We start from the raw sequence: 24,076 nt of genomic DNA, 5'->3' as shown, positions 1-24,076 counted from the left end.
AGATAGGGGTCGTAACGCAAACTATGGTAATGTCCCGAAAAGAAATGGGAATTCCCCATACGATATGCGCATGCGTAAAGTGAAATGCACTTCCTTCAACACGGAAGTGTTGCCAGATGAAAATAAGTTGATAGGACTTGTGATATTCTTGCGATTTAGCAACTTTTTAATATATGACAATATGAAGTAATTCACAATTATTATGTGTGAAATGTTTTGATTGCTTTCAAACTGACATAACATGAAAAAACCAAATTAAGACATAATGTCGCGTAAAATGGACGAAGATATGGAAATTTTGGATGACACGGGCGAAAGTTTAAACCTGGATTCCAGGTTAACATCTATTCCATTAGATGCTTTGCGAAGAAGTTCGAGGTCTAAAATTGCACTGTATTTAGACGATCAAAGTGATATCATTGACGAAGAATGTGGCTATGTCACCGATTGGAATGGTCTTGCAGAGTTGATTGGATTTACAGCACTGGAAATGAGAAAGTTTGGAAGACAAAAGAGTCCAACTCAGGATTTGTTGGTAGACTGGGAAATTACTCCAGCTTTAAACCCAACACTTGGAAATTTGTGGAAGTATTTAATCGAACTAGGACGTCTTGATGTCTTACAAGACTGTAGAAGCTTTGTCAGTGAGTAAAAAGAAAAATTATGTTGCTGAAAATTTTCATATGTGTTTTTTCTGTGCAGTTCTGTCTACGACGTTTGCAGTTATATGTCAGAATTATATATCCTATTTAGTGCAAGAATTGTTGACCATGTTGACTGGAATAATTCTGCATTAATTTTCAACACATTAATATCTTGCATGCATATATATATCATGTATATACATGTATCTTATTTGTGGGTGCACCACTTAAATGACTTAAGGGGGTTTGTGGGTCTAAATCATTTATATAAGATTTCTCTATATTTTTCTATGAATGAACTTATATAGTTAATAGAAAAATAAAATAAAAAAGTGGGGTCACCGTTCATTTGCGCTCACAATCTGCCTTCGAAAGAAGCATACATTTTTGTAAAGTAATTTTTTTACTATCTTGGTAATAGGAGAAATAAAGGTAATATCGAGAAAAAAAAAGAAAAGAAATTTATTACAGAAATCGCTCAAATTTTACAATTATTTAGTTTAAGTACAGCTTGTATGGAAATTATATTTAAAAATATAGGTACCCGATGAGTTAAAAATTTCAATTTTAAAGCCAAAAAATGGCATTTTTCCACCAAAGGGAGATAATTTGGAACCTTTTTCAATGATGTATACATTTTAAAAGTCATCTAGGGCCAACACAAATTGTTTGTTTTGAATGATTATTGTACCATATGATAAGTAACAACTACAAAAGGTAACAAATAAAATTTGAAATGAAAAACAAATGTTTATTTTTTTTCTGAAATATTTATACCCTGGAGCCTCCTTAAGGTCTAAACACTTTAAATTTGTGAATCTACATGTAAGTCTGTAGGGATTCTCTGATTATATGTCAACCTGGTCAAACTAGGCTTTTGATCCTCCACCTTTGCTATTATTCATTTACTGAAAATGCAATCAAATTATACATAATGCATGATGTTGATGGTTATGCAGTATTATGATTTTACAAAAGTACAAAAAGTGCACAGAAAAATAAAAGGGGGGGGTACGGAAAAAATGATTGATAATATAAGAAATCACTGAAGTACATGTATGACTGGAGCGGGCCCTCTCTTAGGCATTTGGTGGGCATTCACTTATAAACATTTCTTGATCCATCACTGAAATGTACAACAATGTACATTTTGTACATGTAATCAATAGATATACATTTAGGAAAATGTGGTATGAGTGCCTACGGACCCAAGTGATGACTATTTGTGTATGCATACATGTATATAAATTATAATGCTACAACATACTAGTAATAACATGATTATCTATTTTTGGGGAGTTATTTCCAGTCCTGAAAAACCTGGGTTTCCCCACCCAGGATTTCCTGCAAGGTACTGGTTTTACCTTGCCAACCCTGGCATAAATTTAAATTGCTTACAATGTACATTTGTAGAAGACATATAGTTATAAATATATATATACATGTATGTCATGTATGTATAAACATGATAAAATTAATTACTTCATTTTGACCTAAATGTAACATACAATGTACATGTAATTTTTGTAAGGCCTTAATTAATATACATGTATTGTTTGTTTCCCCAATCCCGACCCTGCCAAGCAAGGTGTGGGTAGGTAGGTAGGGAAATAATTTTATTTTTTTCAAAAAGCCTGAATAGTATCATAGTATTGGACGATGCTGCAAGCCTGAAAATCTGAAATGAATAAAATAATTTTCGACTTAGTTTTGACAATAAAATTTTATCAGTAGCACCCTTTTTGCAGGGTCGGTCGGGATTGGGGAAACAAACAATATTTTATTTTAAGCCTAATACATATTTGTTTGGTAGCATTCAGTTATAAAAAAATATAATGATTATAAACAATGATGCAAAGGATTTCCCTTTTATTACAATTCTAACCCATATTGCTTGGCTCAAAGGGCCAAGTGGTCTGTGAATGTTTCAAGAAAATTAATGATTTTTTTTTTAAATCTTCCTCTCTAAAATTTCAAGGACAAATTTTACCAAAAAATGTACTTGTATAGTAACTTTGGAATTACCTATATAAGTCATGGTTCTCACTAAGGAGAGTCTAGCAGTCCTGGAATCGTCAAAATCTGTCTTGAATCATCATTTTCAAAACGTGTGTGTCAAAAGATTCATCAAAATTGTAAAATGTTGTATCAACTGAGCACATACATATATACATTTGTATATCATCATTTTCAGTGGCGGATCCAGAACTTTTCCTAAGGGGGGGCCCGCTCTGGTCATGCTTCAATGATTCCCTATATAATCAACCAAATTTTTCCCACGAAAGGGGGGGCCCGGGCCTCCCAGGGCCCCCCCTGGATCCGCCAATGATTTTATAACAAAAGTTGAAAATTTAAATCTAAATTTTATCTCATCATCTTGATCTACGTACATGTATTTTGTCATGGAGACTGAAATCATATACATTAATTGTACATGTATCAATACAATTTCATCTTCTTTCTGCTGGACTTTCCATGGCCAAAAATGACGAGTCCCTGGACTTGCCTTAAAAAAATCGTTAGTGAGAACCTAGAATTGAAGTTGAAAACATCCCTCAGGTTTCTCACTAAGGCGAGTTCATGGGTCCTGGACACCTGATCATTTCAAAACTTTTGAGTGCAAAAATGCATTAAAATTATAAAATGTTGCATCAACTGAGTAATATATACATGTACATGTATGTACATCATGTATATCATGTGCATTGCATTGCACATGTTTATCATTATGTTATAACTAAAGTTAAAACATGTAAAAAATAATCTAAATTTTATGTCATTTACTGCGAGAATCTTGTTTATGACCAGTAGATCAACAACAACAAAATGTAGAGTCTAATCTCAGTTTTAGTCCATGTTTGCTTAAAATTTTAAAACAATAGTGATTAGAGTGAAACTCTGTCAAGCAAAATTGATCAGCAAGACGAGAATTATCCTAAATCGTTATCATTGTTATCATGGTTATAGACATTCAACACAAATATGTTAAGGAAAAATGATAGCTAAACACTTACATGATTTATATACATGTATGGAATTGTTCATTATACAAGTACATGTATTTTTAGTTATGATCATATACATGATCAGTCATCATGTTGTACATTTTTTTTTCGTTGTTTAAAGCAAATTTAAGACAAAAAAGAACTTCATATAAATACTGACTTCTCTACTACATGTATTTGACATGATTAATTGAACATTTTTTTTCAAAAATACAGATACTTAATCATTTGGCAATCATTAACAGTCAAGGGATTTACTTAAATGAGTATTTTTTTAAATCGCTGTGTCCTGATTCCATAAATGTTGGAAGTAAGCTTAAGAGTTGTCTTTCTTTAAGTAATCGCCTATTTTTAGCTTTAGATACATGTACATGTGTACAATACTAATGATCCAGGGACTACAATGTAATTATGTTGCTAAAATTATCAGAACCAACATCTGTATTGATAGGATGACCATGGCCAGTCATGTCAGGTTATGACCTTGTACTGAAAAATCACTTGTTAAAGTATTTTCTTCTATTTTCTTTTTAAAACATCACTTCTTTAAGTGCTATTATTTTAATTACCCCCCATTAACCTCAACAATTTTGATCTCCAACAAAAAAAAAATATTACATAATCTGTAAGATGAAACCTTGAATTTACAGGAAAATACCTCCCACTGCTGAGGAAAATCTACTAAGAAAGTATCAGTTCATTATGTAAAACCTTTATTAGAGCATTTTTTTTTAAACAAATATAGAATTTACAGCTTATAAGATTGCATCAAAGGCATAAACATGATACAAACTTTGCTATTTAAAAGAAGAAAAGGGTTATTTTTTTCCCATTTTACTTTTTACTAATGATAAAGATATATCATGTATATATTTACAATTTTGGTAAAACTACACAAAATCACAATTTGTGTTAAAATGTTGAATTTGCTACTTAAATAAGTGATATTTATAAGTCCCCTGACTAATTTTAATGTACATGTATTAAGTCTAACAAACTAATTAACCATCTAATGGATGAGTAGCTGCTGCTATTGTGTGGTTTAACAGTGCAGGCCACGTGAAGTGGGATCATTTAACATTGATATTGTATCCATCCAATCTTGAAAAAAAGCACATATTTATAGTTAGGCTTAAAATAAAATATTGTTTGTTTCCCCAATCCCGACCAACCCTGCAAAAAGGGTGCTACTCATAAAATTTTATTGTCAAAACTAAGTCCAAAATTATTTTATTCATTTCAGATTTTCAGGCTTGCAGCATCGTTCAATACTTTGATACTATTCAGACTTTTTGGAAAAAATAAAATTATTTTCCTACCTACCTACCCACACCTTGCTTGGCAGGGTCGGGATTGGGGAAACAAACAATATGTTAATTAAAGCCTTATACATGTCATGCATGTAAAACAAATGATCATTATGGTACAAATTAATCTTTCCTCTATGGCCATGCAGTCTATAGCCTTAAATAATAAAACATGTAGTATAAAAATAGAAATTATAAAAAAAAATGATTTTTTCTTTAATTTCCTTTCATATTTTGATTTTGAATGGTTTTAAGTATGTTAATGATGGCTGATGTCATAGTTTAAATATGTGTCAAGTAACTCAAGTTTGATATATACATGTATATACCTGTGATGAGATTTTGTGGTTTTAAGTTTGAATAGTTTTTGTAATATAAGGAATTGCTATTGACTTCCTCAAAGTAGCATGCCCTTTAAACATGATTACTTTATATTTTAGGAAATTTATAGGTGAAAAGATATTTAAAATACATATGTAGTCAATACTTTAGAATAAAAGAATAAAATCAATTTTTAAATAGCACAGTATTCATCGCAGTTTTATAACATGAATAATGTATTGTTTAATTTTCTTGTCCCTATGTTAAATATTATTGTTTATAGGTAATATTAATAGGTTTAGGTACAAAATGTATTATACCAGAACATAAAGTACTTTGGTCTCAATATGAGACTGGTATATATATACACAACATGGAATGGAAAAAATAGTTTTGAACATTAAAACAAATTAATTGTACATTATCAACGTATAGAATATCATGTGTCATAGTTCATACCACAAGCATTGATAAGGCTGAATTAATAATGACATGCATTCATCCACTTGAAATAATTTTAATTTTGAAAATTAAAAGTATTGATCATTTAGTGAGGTTAATCAATCATGTCAATGGTAGAAACCAGCTACATCATTTAGCCAAAATGAAAAAAAAATGATACAAATTGATTTGATTTGATGGGAAATCATACAATATCATATGGACAGGAATATATAATATATTTATTAATTTGATATCAGCATCAGTTACATGTATGAACTGTTCAAAATGTTCTGAGCTACTGTACAATGCTGTACCGTAATAATAAATAAATATAAAATAATAAATAAAACTAGTATCTCAATTGTTTGTAAAACAATTGAAAGGTCTTTCCTGTAAAAGTGATGTTTTCGTAATGTTCTTTGTACGACCTTTCATTTGATATACGACAAGCACACATTCTGAAACTTTTCGCTTTTTACACTTAATGACCTCATCCGCCTACATTTTTGAGATCGGAAGTATGATATATGTAACACAGGGTAGATGAGCTTTCATTTGATATGCGACAACGCCATGTTTTAAAAAGTTTGATTTTTGCACTTAATAACCCCATCCAACCAATTATTGGAGGTCGGGAATTTGATATTTCAAATGTACACATCATGATCTTTCATTTGATATACAACAACCCTATCATAAAAGAAAATTTATTTTTTGCACTCAATGACCCCATCCAACCAATTTTTGGGGGACGTCAATTTGAAAATTGAAATGTACGCTTTATGTTCTTTCATTTGATATGCGACAACCTTACCATCTGAGAAATTTGAATTTTTGCACTAAATGACCCCACCCTTCCACCTGGGATGAAAAAGAGGTTTAAAATTTTCATTTTTAAATAGAGTTTATTGAGACCTTCAATTTGATATATCAAATGACCCCATTTGACAAAGTGCCAAAAATGATGCAATATCAACTATATAAATAGAACTTATGAAACTCACAAAGTCAATGCAAAACCGGAAATTTTCAAATTGATTTTTTGGTGTTTTTTTCCATGGAATGTTTTTGGTATTTGGTCAAAACATATAACTATGTTAACCTCTTCAATTTGTAAAACATTTTAAGTGGTAAGCTGTTGTCGATTCCTAAATACATGCTCCCGCTCGCAAAATTTTAAACTGCATTATCTTGCAAACGACAATAGATATTTCAAATCTGTTAAATGATAAATGATCTGCAAGTGAAGGACAACATTGTAGAAAAGAAATTGGGACAACTCAAAAGTTCATCAAGGTCACAATAAATCATCAAATAATGATGCAATACCAAACTTGAGTACCGGAAGTCGTAGAGACATAGGACTACCACCATGCAACTCAGGACCACTTGACCTTTTAAATATCACAAGGTCAAGGTCATTGTATACTGTGAAGGTCAAGGTGAAATTTCATCATGCCCTGATATTGACCTCAAATTGAAGGTCTTGAATTATTTACTGATCATCTTTGCAGTTTATAGTAGGTTAATATCTGTTACCTTTAAAAAGATATACACACAATATTATACTTTTAAGAATCATCCCGTTGTAACTTTTGAACAGACAGTCGGACACTTTTGAGCTGAGTGTATAAAATGTAGAGCTCGCCGAGAGGAACATTTTATACGCTGTAAGTATGCAGCAAACTCTAATCGTTTTCTTAATATGCAAGCTTGAAATTGCAGCGTAATTTTTTTTTTGCACTTGGTGACCTTTGACCTTGGGTGGAAATTAAAGGTCACATGAACTTAAGATTATTGGTGTAGGTCTTAAGTCTTTACGACTTCCGGTTCTCGAGATACAATTTTTCAAAAATTGTGTATATTTTTTGAAGGGAAATAACTCCTTATAAGGGTTAACAACAAAATGATTGTATATGTTTATTATCATTGCCATCTGGTCTTGTGCATGTTGCTGTTTTCAAATTGATTCTATCTTGAATACTTTTTGAGAAAAATGAAAAAGAAAGAAATTGTTTCAAGGGGATATAACTCTCATAGGGGACGATGAAATCCTATTTAGCCTTACATGGTAATACATCATGATAAGATCTACATGTTGTCCAATTAAGGTCATGATATCTTAAAAACCAACGAAGGGGGGCCATGTTGAAAAAAATCAATAAAAGGGAGATAACTCCTAAAGGGGATGATGAAATCCTTAACAGAGTCATTTGGTAATACATCTTGGTGAGGTCTAGCTATGGTCCATATTTGGTCTTAATAACTTCAACAGAAACCATAAGCGGGCATGTCAAAAAAATGTTGGAAGAAAAAAAAGAAAAAAAAGAAAAAGAAAAAACATTAGAAAAACAATAAGGTCTTTCCCATGTAGGGGAAAGACCTTAAAAATAAATTAAAAATAATGTGGAGTTGTTATTAGTCCCCTTCCAATGAAGTCTGTATATCCATGCTTAATAGATATAGGAAGATGTGGTATGAGTGCCAATGAAACAACTCTCCATCCAAGTGACAATTTATAAAAGTAATTTAAACCATTATAGGTCAAGGAACTATGAATCACCCCCCAAAATAACTTATGTAAAACCATTCAACCGGGAAAACCAATGGTCTAGCTATATAAAAACGAGAAACGAGAGACATATGACCTACATAAATAGACGATAACCACTGTACATCAGATTCCTGACTTAGGACAGGTGCAAACATTTGCAGCGATATTAAAAGTTTTAATGGTACCAAACCTTCTCCCTTTTCTGAAACATAACATATAGTATAACATCACAACATAGAAAGAAACACTATAAAATATCAATTGGAAGGCTTATATCTATGAATATAATCAGTTTTCATGGTTTTCCACACTCTTTTTTTGTTGTCATGTTTGAAGACATTGATTTGATTTTTGTTATAGATATATTTTACACCATGATAAAGATAGATTAAGTAAGAATTTTGTTTCAGTACAGTTAATTTTTAATCGGTAGAGGACTATGATAATGAACTCCCATGCAATACTCTCAGAATGCTTGTTAATGTTAGAAAATCTATAGCGACATGTACATGTTGTAGCTGAAATAAAAAAAATATATTGACAAATTACTCTCTCCAGCCAGAAAACAACTCTAAATCATCATTACATTGTATTATTACCATTTGTGAAATAAATTGACAGTTCTGACATATTGAAAAAGTTTATTATTGTTTGATTAAATCTGTCAATTAAATACATCATGCTATACCATGTATACAGATATATATATGAGTCAGTTTAATTTGAGGTTCATGTAATAATGCATTTGTATCAGCCAAAACTATACTAAATAAAGCATTTTTCGCATGTGTCATATATATGTTCATGATATTTTTAACTATTTGAAAATGTACATCTGGGACAAACTATTATCAAAATAATGATTAAGTGACTGAGTGACGACTAAGGAAATAACCAAAGTTTGCTGAAATCACATCATGTGCTCATGGATTTGAAATACAATTTTAATTGCAATATTTTTTTGGCTGTAATGTGTATTCAATGACAGCTGTTATACTTATTTTTTATTCACATGATTCACTGAGTTATGTACTAAATATAATACATGTTTTATAAGTACTGATATTTTACAATCAATGGGACCTTAAAAGGTTAAATAAAACCATCAATACTTGATATTTTTATTAATGATAGGAAATTAGTTTTTAAATTGAACTTAGAAAAATGATACTTGTAGTACATGTAGTACTTAAGGAGGCTCGAGGGTATAAAAATTTCAGAAAAAAATCAAACATTTGTTTTTCATTACAAATTTTATTTATTTCCTTTTGTAGTTGTTACTTTATCATATGGTACAAAAATCATTCAAAACAATCAATTCGTGTTGGACCCAGATGACTTTCAAAATGTATACATCATTGAAAAAGTTCCAAATTATCTCCCTTTGGTGAAAAAATGCCATTTTTATGCCCCACCTACGATAGTAGAGGGGCATTATGTTTTCTGGTCTGTGCGTCCGTTCGTCCGTCCATCCGTTCGTTCGTCCGTCTGTCCCGCTTCAGGTTAAAGTTTTTGGTCAAGGTAGTTTTCGATGAAGTTGAAGTCCAATCGACTTCAAACTTAGTATACATGTTCCCTATGATATGATCTTTTTAATTTTAATGCCAAATTGGAGGGTTTACCCCAATTTCACGGTCCACTGAACATAGAAAATGATAGTGCGAGTGGGGCATTCGTGTACTGGGGACACATTCTTTTTTGGCTCTAAAATTGAAATATCTTTTTCAACTCATCGGTGACCTATCTTTTTTAATATAATTTCCATATAAGCTGTACTTAAACTAAATTATTGTAAAATTTTAGCGATTTCTGTAATAAATTTCTTTTTTTTTATTTAGATATAACCTTTATTTCTCCTATTACTTCAACAGAAAAAAACCACCTTTACAAAAATGTATGCTTCTTTCGAAGGCAGATTGTGAGCGCAAATGAACGGTGACCCCACAATTGTGTTTTACTCAACTATGTCAACATCCTTAAGATTAACAATTAATAGATTTTTTTTTTTTAGAAACTTATTTACAGTCATCATGATTGTACTACCTTTTAATTATAGTACAGCCTACATTATTATTGGCATTAATCACACATACATTTTTGTACATTTACATGTATGCCGGGGTCAGTCAACTGTCACTGTTGAATAGATATAAGAAGATGTGGTATGAGACAACTCTCCATCCCAAGTCACAATTTATAAAAGTAAACTATTATAAGGTCAATGTATGGTCTTCATCACCGTTGGCTCACAACGAACAGATGTACATGTACCTGAATGACATTTTTATGACATGTATGTGTTTCCATTTAAAAGTTGTGCATGTATACGTAGCAAACCTTTCCAACATTATTTCTTGCTTTAAATTATTTTTCGTGGGCTAGAAAAGATGGGATACAGACTTACACTGTTAATCATTATATGTAAATTTCAAAAGACTTAGTATCATGTAGTATAAGAAGTTTGACCTATAGTTTCTAACAACTAACTTAATTTATCTCTAGTGGATAGTAATTTCATAGCTAGCCAATCAAACTGAACCAAATCTTCTTTTTACATACATTTTGTTTTCTCCATTTTAGTAAAAGATGCAGAGAACTACATTTTAACGAAAGAAAGATTAGCCAATGATTATCTACCAGTGCAAGAAAATCAAGGTATTAATTGTATATGATTTAATTTATTTTACCTACAATCCCTAACAACACATTCATCTGATTAACCAGTAACAATATGCCTAAAAAGACATTTTTCTGAATGACTGGTTAAAATGCCGTACAACACATTTACGTGTACATGTATCTGAGATGCCAGATACCATACCATACCTAATCTCATTGACTGCTTGATTTTGTGACTGGTTAAAATACTGTAGATATTGACTGGTTAAAATGCTGTAGATATTGACTGGTTAAAATGCTGTAGATATTGACTGGTTAAAATACTGTAGATATTGACTGGTTAAAATGCTGTAGATATTGACTGGTTAAAATGCTGTAGACATTGACTGGTTAAAATGCTGTAGATATTGACTGGTTAAAATGCTGTAGACATTGACTGGTTAAAATGCTGTAGATATTGACTGGTTAAAATGCTGTAGATATTGACTGGTTAAAATGCTGTAGATATTGACTGGTTAAAATACTGTAGATATTGACTGGTTAAAATACTGTAGATATTGACTGGTTAAAATACTGTAGATATTGACTGGTTAGAATACTGTAGATATTGACTGGTTAGAATACTGTAGATATTGACTGGTTAAAATACTGTAGATATTGACTGGTTAAAATGCGGTTAAAATACTGTAGATATTGACTGGTTAAAATGCTGTAGATATTGACTGGTTAAAATGCTGTAGATATTGACTGGTTAAAATACTGTAGATATTGACTGGTTAAAATACTGTAGATATTGACTGGTTAAAATACTGTAGATATTGACTGGTTAGAATACTGTAGATATTGACTGGTTAGAATACTGTAGATATTGACTGGTTAAAATACTGTAGATATTGACTGGTTAAAATGCGGTTAAAATACTGTAGATATTGACTGGTTAAAATGCTGTAGATATTGACTGGTTAAAATACTGTAGATATTGACTGGTTAAAAAACTGTAGATATTGACTGGTTAAAAATACTGTAGATATTGACTGGTTAAAATGCTGTAGATATTGACTGGTTAAAATACTGTAGATATTGACTGGTTAAAATGCTGTAGATATTGACTGGTTAAAATACTGTAGATATTGACTGGTTAAAATACTGTAGATATTGATTGGTTAAAATGCTGTAGAACACATTTATGTGTAGCCGATTGACCAGATACTATTAAGCTATGCCAGAAAAACACTTTCATCTGATCAAATGCTGATTGACCATGTGTTGACTGGTTACAATGCTGTACAACGTGTATCTGATTGACCAGTTACAATGCCTGAAAACTCATTCATCTATCTGATTGACCTGTTACAAGACCTGTAAATAGTTATAATAGGAAGATGTGGTATGAGTGCCAATGAGACAACTCTCCATCCAAGAGTAAAGCCTTATAGGTCAAGGTACGGTCTTCAACACGGAGCCTTGGCTCTCACCACACATTTATCTGATTAACCGTTTACAATGTCTGAAAACACATTTATCTGAATGATTTAATTTTTGTTGATGTACTACATTTAGTCTGTTACATAAACTTGAATGTCATAGAATGAATTATGAATATCTAAAAAAAAATTGTGGTATATTTATTGAAACACCCAAAAGCTTTGAATGATTTTGCTGATGTACAAGTACTTAAACATGGACAGTTAACAAGAAAAAACAACACTTGATATATTTTAGAGATTTATTCCTTTTCTGATTAAAAAAACCCTTTTATTTCTAAAATTGGAAAATTGCAATTACACAATTCAAAATATTGAAGTGGTTTGCACCTTAACAATTATTTTTTATTTATGTTGTATTGATAAAAGTAATATTGGAAAGATTTCTTTTTATACAGTATCACAAAGTTCAGCCCCTGACCATTATGTGGATGAAACTCGAATGCTGGTCACTGGAGACAGTAAGTGATGTTGATATTATATATATATATATATATAATACTTTATTTTTAGAAACATGATAAGCATATCTCTAATGGAAAAAAAACTATTCCTCAAAAATGGAAGAAAATGCACACAAACAAAGAAAACAAATTTTACAGAAACATAAATCTGAAGGATTTTTAGGCGTTCCTTATAATTGCATGTAGATGAAAAAGTATGTGGGTTATAAGAGTTCCATGTACCAGGCTACAAGCAATTCAAAACTAATTGACCCCAATAGATATAGGAAGATGTGGTGTGAGTGCCAATGAGACAACTCTCCATCCAAATAACAATTTATAAAAGTAAACCATTATAGGTCAATGTACGGCCTTCAATACGGAGCCTTGTCTCACACAGAACAACAAGCTATAAAAGGCCCCAAATTTTTAGTGTAAAACCAAACGGAAAAACCAACTGTCTAATCTATATATAAAATATATATATACCCAATGTCTGGTACCAGCAACCTTTAGGCTTCTAACTCATTTGTAATTAGAACATGACAATGCTAAATATGTAACTGCATCCATTGAATTAAACAATACATAGTTTGTGCTATTTGCTCTAGTATCAATTAGATCAATTATTTTTTTTATTTCCAATATAATATTTACAACCTGTGTTTTTCAGTTGTTATATATTATTTACTGTAAATTCAGAAATTATTGGAATGTTTTTAGAATTGCGAAAAAATGCGACAGGGTTATAATCGCAATAATTTAAACTCATATTTTGAAATTTTTCATATGAATTCAACAGGATTGTTTTCAATATCGCAAAAAAATTAAATAGCATTTTAGTCTTAAATCATTTTAAATGACAAAATCACAATAAAAATGCATGCAAAAATTTCTGAACTTACAGTACATGTATTACAAATATTAATAAACAACCTATGTTTTTCAGTTGATGGCAGTATAACATTATTTGATGCTTTCGTATGCTACAATGCAGATTCCACAGGAAAGGACATTGTTTTTGTGAAAGACATGATTATAAAGCTTGAAAAGGAATATGATCTGAAACTATGTGTGCCAGGTAGAGATGATCTACCTGGAGGTTCTAGATATGTTACAGATGCCAAACTTATTGAATCAAGGTATTTTATCTGTGGTATATTTATAGATTATAGTTGGTAATCTCAACGAAAGCCGGTAATGCAAAAGTGAGAAAAGCAATCGAGTTGAGATGACCAATGATAATCTGTTTATCATGTTTATTGCTATTTTACCTATGATGATGTTGTTAATTTCATTGATAAACACAAATGGTCCCTTAGTTTCTAGACATAATTTTTCATATTACTTTCCTGTGCTGAGAAAGGAAATTATCAGTCAGTAACATCAAAGATAAACTTCGTAAAATAGCAATAAATGTGGAAACATATTGAATGATTTTACCTGAAAAACATGAGGGCATTGGTGTTTACTTTATTGACTCATTGAGTTGTGTATAATTTTAAGGATTACATAATTAATGTAAACATGTACCTATGGTTTATAAATACTGATAACTATGGACACATAATCTTGTTATTCTTCGAAATAAAAAATCACTTTAAATACTTAGTCTATCAGTTATTGCACGGACCTATGAACAAATACAGGTACCAGTAATGTTGATTTCTAACAAAATGAAAGTAAATTTTTAGGTCAGTCCCTGTTATGAATATTGTTAGTGGTGGGCTCTTTATGCCCCGCCGTAGGCAAGTGTTTTTCACTTGAATTTCCTTCTGACCCAATTTTATTTCTGGGGGAATAAGTATTGGTGGGTAATTGTCTCGTAACATTTAACTTAAGCTTGCATCAATTTAAATACAGGTACTGTGAATTCATTTATTTTTCTGTATACCATTTTTTGTGGATTGAGGAACAAAGTCTGCATACATTCCTTTAGAAAACTTTTTCTTTGAACATTTAAATTGGTGGTTCCACTTTTCCCATGAAATCCATGAAAAAAATTAGTATTCAAAGACTATTAAGGAATCCACAGTATATATATTGAATTATGAATCATCTTCATTTGCTACTTTTTTAAACCATTAATTAATAAGTTAGAAAAATCAGACCATGGTTACACATGTTATGTATTCTAAGAAAAGATTGATGTTTGAATAAAGGAAAATTATTGATTTGCCTAATTTTGTCTGTTTTTCATACTGTAAATTTATACATTATTGTGAAATTACGAATAAATCAAATAATGCTTTTTCAATAATTAATGTCACATTTTTGTCCATTCTAAAAAAAATGATATAATAAATGCTCACAATAATTCATTTTCCTCAGCTTTCGGTATATTTGTGATTTTACTTTTTTCTGAATTTTCATTATTGTAGGCAAAAGTCAGTCTTTCAGAGAGTTCCAATTGTAAACCTCATTATTTTCCTGTATACCATTTTAATATTCATAACATTTCAATATTCATAACAGGGACTGACCGAAAACCATTCTAACCTTCCTACGGATGAAATTGATTTTGTTAGAAATCAACATTTCCAATCTTGCAATTTTGAAGTAATTCTTATTGGGAATAGTTTCATTAACAGAACACTAGGTATAAATACTGCTACATTTATCATCTTTAAAATATTTTTTTTATTTATTTTTGTAGATGTAAAAGAATGATAATAGTTTTATCACATGAGTATCTACATAGCTCTGCTTGTGATTTCCAAGTCAAGTTTGCTCATGCTTTAGCACCAGGTAAGACCTATTGTAAAAATTAACAAAAAAATGAGTATTACGGGTGTACTTAGGTGAGGTTTTGGAATTTGTGTCACATGCTTGTACTCCTTGTTGTTTTTTCCTACAAGACAACATGTACAAGGTAAAATATTTTGTCCCATAACACACATTTATCTTTTCATACAAGACTTAATAGCTCATAAACAGTCATTAACCAAAATTTAAGCAGATTCTTAATTTTATTTCTTTTGATTTGAGACCCAAATAATACCAATGCAAATATAAGGTTAAAGTCAGAGTCAGACTTTTCCCGTCATATCTTAAAATCAAATATCTGGAAAAGGAGCTCCATAACCTATCAATATTTTTAACTTATTTTGATCCTTAACTAATGCTCTTCCAACTTGTAGCATCAATTTTAAATTCTTGTTTTTTTTAGTGGAAGAAGACGTCAAGTCTTCTGAAGACTTAAGGGGCTGACCTTTGGCATTGAGCCTCCGTATGCCGCATTCGTTTCGTGTATTATAATTTCATAACAACTTAAGATTCCTGACACCGATTTTTACACATGATTAGGCATCTGAATCATTTAATTTGTAAATTAGGATTGAAACTCAATCACTATCGTAAATATGACCCTTTTATTTATGTAAATTATCAGATTTCATCTCATCCACATGAACGTTATTTGTTTACTTGTCACAGGATGTTTTAACTGTAGATATTTGTATTACACATGCGTGAATTTGGTATCGGGACAACTCGCCCTGTTTACAAGTTCGCCCTTGAAGTTACGAATTTGCAATCCTGCAGACAAGAAGATTTTGTTTTTTTGTAAAAAAAAAGGATATATTTCTTATTAAATTGTTGTCTTAATTCATTGTTTTCCTTTGTCATGTGAATTAGATGCCCTTCTACTCCAAATGGGTTGAATCTATTTATAAAATTATTCAAGACTCAGTTGACAAGAGCAATACGTTGCTGTTTGGAGAATGTGATTAAAATCTAAGCTCATAGAAAAAGAAATATAATTGAAACTCAATGTACCTCCTTCTGAAGAATGTATTGCAATATAAATATAAATTCCTTTTGACAAGAGAAATCTGACTTTTGTCAGAAATATTTTTTTCACATGTGCAGAGGTAATCACGTGTGTCGGCCATATTGGTTTGTTTACAACTATGTGAAGAACCATGACCTAAACATAAATAGTCTCTGAAAGCGTAAACTTCAAGCAATACTATTTTATCAATCATGAATATTTTCATAAATTTAAATTTGATTATTTAAAGAAATAAAATTATAACAATTACGATTTTTGATAAGAGATTCTACACAGACATGCTTTAATCTATTTATAGCCAAATTAGTTTACCTGTGTGAAAATGTAAATAATTTGTTTACTAAACAAGTAAAGACAAACTATGGATGGAAGATAATAATTTACATAAACACTTCAGGACATTTAATTGATTTTAATAAATATAGGATTTAAAAACTGCAAGTGGAAACAAATTTATTCATTAGCTACATAATCAGCTGATAATTTTATTTCACAAACATCGTGGTGATGTTATTGATAAAAATCACTCCATCAATCCTCCAGCCCTTTCACATATTAAGCAATAAATCTACTCATTATTGTAGAATATTTAATGAATATACATTCATCGTCTTATTGAATATATCGGGTAATCAGATATTTTTAGCTGACAATCTGGGTATCCCATTGGCCGGAGTCTACTGTACTACCAAAAACATGATAAAGATAGTAAATAGTATTTTTTCACTAATTTATTGACAATTTATTGACATAATACTGGTTGTAACATATTTTATTTTTGTATTTAGGTTGGGACTAAATGAGGGGTCAAATTATTAAAAAAGATATAAGTTTAGAAACAACAGAAAATTCTTTTGACATGTTTTGACTATTCAGTACTTTATAGATGCATAGTTCTTGGGGTAAAGTTTCATCAAATAATATGAATATAAATAACTTTTTTGGTGCTCATTTTTTACAGTGGGTTATACTGATCTTCCAGTTAGGTTAATCTCATTTGGAGTGTTGTTCCCAACCTGTTAAAGGTCCATCTTTGTGCATAATTTAAAATTGGAAATTTCAACAAGCATCTAATATTCTTACTCTGGAAAATAAACCCTGGTCTGCTAGCTGCGATCATGTATATTTTTTCTACCAAATTAAAACTAGAATCATGCAAACAGACTTAAGAAAAAGGCATGTAAGTTAATCATACAAATATGACACTTTTTCTAGACAATCAAGATCGTGCAAAATACATCGCTAAAAATTGTAACCTTTAAAAAGAAATTTGTGCAGGAAAAACCCATATGGGAATTGGGAACTTTCAAAAGTTGGCGGGTATGTAACGAGCCTTACTTTTTTAAGCTCCATTTGTGGGCAATATGTTTTCTAGTCTGTCCGTCCGTCCTGCTTGTGGTTATAAAGTTTAGGGTCGAGGTAGTTTTTGATGAAGTTGAAATCCAATCAACTTGAAACTTAGTACATGTACACATGTGTTCCTTATGATATGATCTTCTTAATTTTACTGCCAAATTAAAGATTTTACCTAATTTTCATAGTCAACTGAACATAGAAAATGATTGTACGGATGGGAAATCCATGTACTTATGACCTTTTCTTGTTTGAAGAAAAAAAATACATTATAACGATAATGGAACAAAGCAGCCTGGGTTAGTTGGGCTGCTTTTATGGTAATTCAAGTAACCTTTTATTCACCTTCTTCCACTTCAGAGCTATCAGCTCTTTGATTAATTATACCCCCACTTTAAAAAAGGGGGGGTATACTGTTTTACCTCTGTCTGTCCTTCCGTCAGTCCGTCCGTCCCATGAATATTTTTCGTCGCATTTTTTTCTCAGGAACTACAATACAAGGATTTCTGAAATTTGGTTTCAGGATTTATATAAGTCAGCTATACCGTGTGATGCATTTTCAGATTCATCACTCGACAACTTCCTGTTTACCGAACACTTGCATATTTTTACACTATTAATATTATCCACTTGCGGCAGGGGTATCATCAGTGAGCAGTAGCTCGCAGTTTCACTTGTTTCACCTAAGTTCAACCTTAAGTTCTTGTTTAAAGTAATTTTCTTAAAGAAACGTATTTTAAATCCTTCTTTAATTTGCATTGTTAGTAATGGTTGAGAACATATTGCACTCAGACCCATTGCTTAAAGGGAAGAGATAATTTAGAGAAAACAAAGACATTTTCATTCATCTAAAATCAATTTAATATTAAAACGATGTCAGTCGAGTATTCATATCTTTTCAGAATTTTTGAACAAGTATAAATAATTTCCCAAAATGTAATATACCCTTTAGTACATTAATTCAATTATATGCCTTTGTTTTAGATGTTTTTGCTGTAAGGTTAACATGTATAACTTTTAACCTAAATTTTAAAATGTACAGATTAAACTATGAAACACAGATGATTTGAATTTTGTATCACATAGATATAAGAAATGTGGAATGAGTGCCAATGAGACAACTCTCTCATCCAAGTCACAATTTGTAAAAGTAAACCATTTTAGGTCAAAGTATGGTCTTCAACATGTAGCTTGGCCTTGAATGCATGGTTAAAAGAAAATGGATGAAATAGCTTATTACCAAATCATTACTGATTCAAACAGTTATTTCCTGTAAACCCTTATCTACTTCTTGACTTTTTATTATGACATTTATGTCATGCGTCTTTTTTAGGAAGTAATCTTTTTGGGAACAAAATTTTAAGTGCTCATTGAGTGAAAAAACAGTCGGTCAGGCATATTACCTATATAAGTATTAGCAGATGATGTGTAAAAAGTTAAATTACAAAAATACTGAACGAGGAAAATTTAAAACGGAAAGTCCCAATTCAAATGGCAAAATCAAAAGCTCAAACACATCAAACGAATGGAAAACAACTGTCATATTCCTGACTTGGAACAGGCATTTTCTTAATGGAAGATGGTTGATGAAACCTGGTTTTAACGGTAGCTAAACTTCTCACTTGTATGAATGTTAATAATCAGTAAGTCAGATATGGACAAACACAACAATAAAATTAGAACTTCATCATACAGTTTTTAAATTCTATCGTGACATTCATCAAAGCCTCTAAACATATTTTTTCTTTGTAAGAATCCTCATATTTTGTACATCATTCATACAATTATTTTTTTGTAGGTGCAAGAAGTAAGAAGCTTATTCCTGTACTCATAGAACCTTCAGTGCCTATTCCACAGATTCTTAGACATGTAACATTGTGTGACTATACCAAAAATGATCTGATGGAATGGTTCTGGGACAGACTAGCTAAGTCAGTGAAGGCACCACTAGATCCTGAACCTAATCGTATGGGCTCTAGTGTAGAGTCATCTTCACCGATGTCCATACCTTCCAATTCTTCATCTTCTCTACAGTCACAAACCTCGCTTTCACCATCGCAATCTCTGTCGTCCATTGAAAATTACCGTCTTACAAATGACTCAATAAAGAATGCACAGCGTCAGCTATCAGAGTCAGCTTCAATGTCAAGTAACACGAGTAGTGACTCTGGATTTCACTCTTCGTCATTCCAGTCTCAAGGGGCCTCGTCGCTTCAATCAAATCAAAGTAGCTTCAGCAACGAATATACATCATTATCTACAGAGAGTTTCCCTACTTCATCGAGTAAGGCACGAGAAAAAAAGAAGGGTACTAATATATTTGGACAAATAAAAGCAAAGGTATCTGGAAAGAAACACAATAATAATACAAGTAGTCAAGCTTGATTCCTTGTGAGACTCTGTATATGAAAGTATGTGTGATGATACTGTTTGTCGAAAAATTACAAAAAATTAAACATTGAATCAAACTTTATTTATTTATTTATGATACAATATCATGAATATGTGTAATTTTTTTTTTAAATTAATGCATGGTCAGCTTTTATAATGTTTTGTTAATATTATGAATGGCAAATTAAGTATTTAATTGATAATAACCACTGTGAATTTTTAAGTGTTAAGTCAGACATCTAGTTTAGTTTAAACATATTTATTTTATAGTGGATTGGGAAACAAGTTTTTCAACTTATATTTATCCCTTTCCACTTTGCGGGTGCGAGTGCTGCCTTGTAGCGGCATTAGCCTGCTCTTTTTAGAAATTTACAAGGGTGTCTTTAATGTGCAAGAGATATGGCTCTCTCTTAACACGGGTCAGTCATTTATTATAACCTTCTGGCCGACTATCATCGTTTCCTCAAGACCATACTTGCAAATGGTGTCAAGGGAGAGCCGAAAATTAAGTCCCTGAAATTTTCATCCTAGACTGGAATCGAACCAGGCACCTTAGTCTGTCATGAAATAGAAGCTCCTTTATCATGTTTATAATAATACTTCCAAAAGGAAGGAATATTCTGAAATGTCATTTTCACTGGAAAATATATTACAGTAATGGTTTCTATAAAAATTAGCTGTAATGCTTATGGAATATTTGTACCCTCAAGAACAGATTTTATAGCATTGTTTATAACGGAGTGTCCAGAGGGACTTCTGATATTATGGAACAAATATATATTAACATAACTTCTAACTAGGAAACAAAAAGGAAAAATAAAGAAATAATTCCTACAATCTATTTTAAAACCAAAGTAAAATAACATGCCAATGTTGACTCATAGTAAATATAGAAAATCTGATCAAGGAGCGAGGAGTACTTGTTATTGCTGATTCTTTTCAATAATATATTTACAACTAGGCGACATAAGATTCAGTATTGTGACCTTTTTTTAGAGGGAGGCCAAGGCAATTCACCCCCTTTTTCTAGGAAAAAATTGGTTGATTTTATTGGAAATCCCCTTAAGCATGACCGGAGCAGGCACCCTCTAAGGCAGTTAGTGAGCCCCACTTATGGGATTCGCCACTGTTTTTAGTTGATGTGTAATAAGGAACTCCTGACTTTTTTGTTTAATAACTTTATGTGAAAAGGAAGTTTCCGCCTGTTAACATGGTTAAGATATTACTTCCCAAGGTTGGAAGGAAATAAAGTTCATTTTTGCTGGTATGTAAATTGTTTAGAACAGGTGACATATTTTTTTCTGTTTGTATCTAGAAAACTAATCAATTATAAAAAAGATAGTGCACAATGGTTATTTTGAGTTGAGATCAGCACAAAATGTAAACTGAATTAAAAAAAATGTTATTGCTGTGTATATGAGGCCCTGGATGGGTGTATAGAATAGTAATTAATGGGCCAAATGTAAATAGAGAAAAAAAATTGAATACACAATGATGCTGTGTTAAATTAACGAATAGAGAATAATGTGGTGTTAGAATATAAAAATTAGAGAATAATTGGGCGTTACAATATAAAAAATAGAGAAAAATAAAGAAAAGATAAAAGAAAACAGAAAGACTGATTTTGATTGTCTGTTTATTATCCTTAACTTAATAAACTTAATCATCAATCTTTCAAACATCTAAAATTTAATGTGCATTATTGTCTGTTTCTCTTTTTCACCACTCTTATGTAATTATACATGTATATATAAATGGCAAAACATGTTAATAAATGATTTATTTATAAAACCATCATCATTAAGATCAGGTAATTAGATAAATCTGTATAATTTGTAGTTTACCATATCAATTTTAAAATAGGCAGTTAAATAGGGCAATTAATACAAAGTGTATAAAGGTGACTTTTACATAACAAGTATTTGTCTCATTTCATTTCATTTATATGTTATATTTGTATGTAATGCTTTTTTTACATCTTGTTAAATGCTGTAAAATTATGAAAATTTGTGGATTGGAAGTAATTTTTCGATAAAAAATTGTCATGTTTCATTTTTAAGTTTCTCAGTTTCATCATTTGCATCTGTCAATGTATTCATTGTATTTGCAAATGTGCACTTTATTTAGTATATAACAGTGGTTTCCCTTTTTTCAAAGATAAAGTGATAGTGTATCAATTTTTTTATCATATTAGTTTATATGATTCCTGCTGTTTTAACAGAAACATGGTTAAAAACAAAAGAAGTGGTAATTTAGTTGAAATAATTTATATATCTTCCTACATTTAATATGAGTATGACTCAGAAAATAACTAAGGTTATTATTTCATCAATCACATATTAATGTCTCATTCTTTCATTTATATACCAAGCATTTAATAGGGTATTACATGAAGAAGGTACTGCTTTAATTTCCTGACTGGATACATATGCCAGCAATGTATCTAATAGCTAATCAGGATACTGTCCTATAATTTTACTGCCATACAGAATTACAGTGTCTGTTAACAGAAATAAAAAATGCAGTGCAGATCTTTGAAAGGACTCCCTTTGGTTGCCAAAACAATTTATCATGACAGTAGCTGTTTCCTTGCTGGAAATAGCCCCCTTCAAAAATCTTTGATCTGTCTCTGAGTTGTAAAGAAATTTGAAAGCATTGAAACCAGTTGGCAATTACAAATCTATCAAGTCAATTGATTGTATGTTGGTTGCTTAAGGGAGTTGGCTTCTCTGTTTCAAAGTAATTAACTTTTCAAAACATTAGTTTATATTGATAGGGGATCAATAAAGGAATCCAAAGAGCAAAAAAAATATATAGGTCACCGTGCTTGTTTTCGAGATATTAGCCATTGAAATTCTGGCGGGAAAATATTCTCTCTTGACTTTTCATAGCTTTATCATTGACAAGTTTAAGTTCTCAAAAACTATAAAAAAAAAATAATTAAAATTTTATAAGACTTTTACAGATGGCTTATCATGATACATTTAAAAGATTTACAAAAAGAAAAATGGGGGTCACCAGGCAAATTTTTACAAAGCATTCAAAGGGATAAAACCAGAGGATTCCGAAAATCTGACAAAAAATCCAAAACATGACAAGCCAGCTTCCTTAATTTTCACTCTGACAGTTTTCAATGGCATGTACATGTAAAAGTAGGCTAACAAAAAAGAAATGGAATTTTAAAATGTTTAGTGGTCTAAATGGTTATATAAAAGAAAGAACATTTGTTATTTGGTTGTTTTAATAATGTACTTTCTTTATTGATTTCATTATTGAACTAAATATTGATAAAACCCTAACAATTTAATTTTTAAACACATTACAATTTCATATCTAATTTTACATGTCAGTTTAGTAAGTGGTTGTGAAAAGAATTCAACTCACTGCGTCACTATTTTATATTAAATCTGTAGAAATTAGATATTTAAAAATCAATTATCATATGATGTATATTTCAAATGTTTATGTCATTTTGGTTTATTATTCATAGCTATCAAGTTTTGTTTATATAATTACTTCCTCCTTCATAAAAACATGTATATGTATATATTTATATTTTCTATAAATCTCAGGACTGGGTCAAGTAGATCTTGTGACTGTTAGAAGTAGGCCACATGTCCATGAATATTAACATTATGGTCAACATCTGATCATATTTGGTAAACATCATATTTTAATTTTATAAGTTGGGTTTTTAAATGGATTTTTAATTCACAGT

General features: G+C 30.8%; 1 protein-coding gene across 1 annotated transcript; it reads left to right on the top strand.

Moving 5' to 3' along the window:
* The first annotated feature begins 46 nt into the window (after positions 1-46).
* Positions 47-21,183, top strand: LOC139512012 (myeloid differentiation primary response protein MyD88-like). Its single transcript, XM_071299315.1, has 6 exons — positions 47-644; positions 10,856-10,930; positions 12,777-12,839; positions 13,771-13,963; positions 15,478-15,569; positions 19,766-21,183. The coding sequence occupies exons 1-6, from the start codon at positions 266-268 to the stop codon at positions 20,350-20,352; spliced, it is 1,389 nt and encodes a 462-aa protein (XP_071155416.1). The 5' UTR covers positions 47-265; the 3' UTR covers positions 20,353-21,183.
* Positions 21,184-24,076: the final 2,893 nt, after the last annotated feature.

Source organism: Mytilus edulis, chromosome 2 (assembly GCF_963676685.1).
Source record: "Mytilus edulis chromosome 2, xbMytEdul2.2, whole genome shotgun sequence".
In the NCBI taxonomy this organism is placed as follows: Eukaryota; Metazoa; Mollusca; class Bivalvia; order Mytilida; family Mytilidae; genus Mytilus; species Mytilus edulis.
This window is presented reverse-complemented; position numbering and strand designations above follow the sequence as displayed.

Bases quoted from the DNA above. Each gene is read 5' to 3' on its own strand.
- LOC139512012 (XM_071299315.1), top strand. From the start codon at position 266: ATGTCGCGTAAAATGGACGAAGATATGGAAATTTTGGATGACACGGGC. The intron at 10,931-12,776 runs GTATTAATTGTA...CTTTTTATACAG, and splicing joins ACCAGTGCAAGAAAATCAAG to TATCACAAAGTTCAGCCCCT. The intron at 15,570-19,765 runs GTAAGACCTATT...ATTTTTTTGTAG, and splicing joins TGCTCATGCTTTAGCACCAG to GTGCAAGAAGTAAGAAGCTT.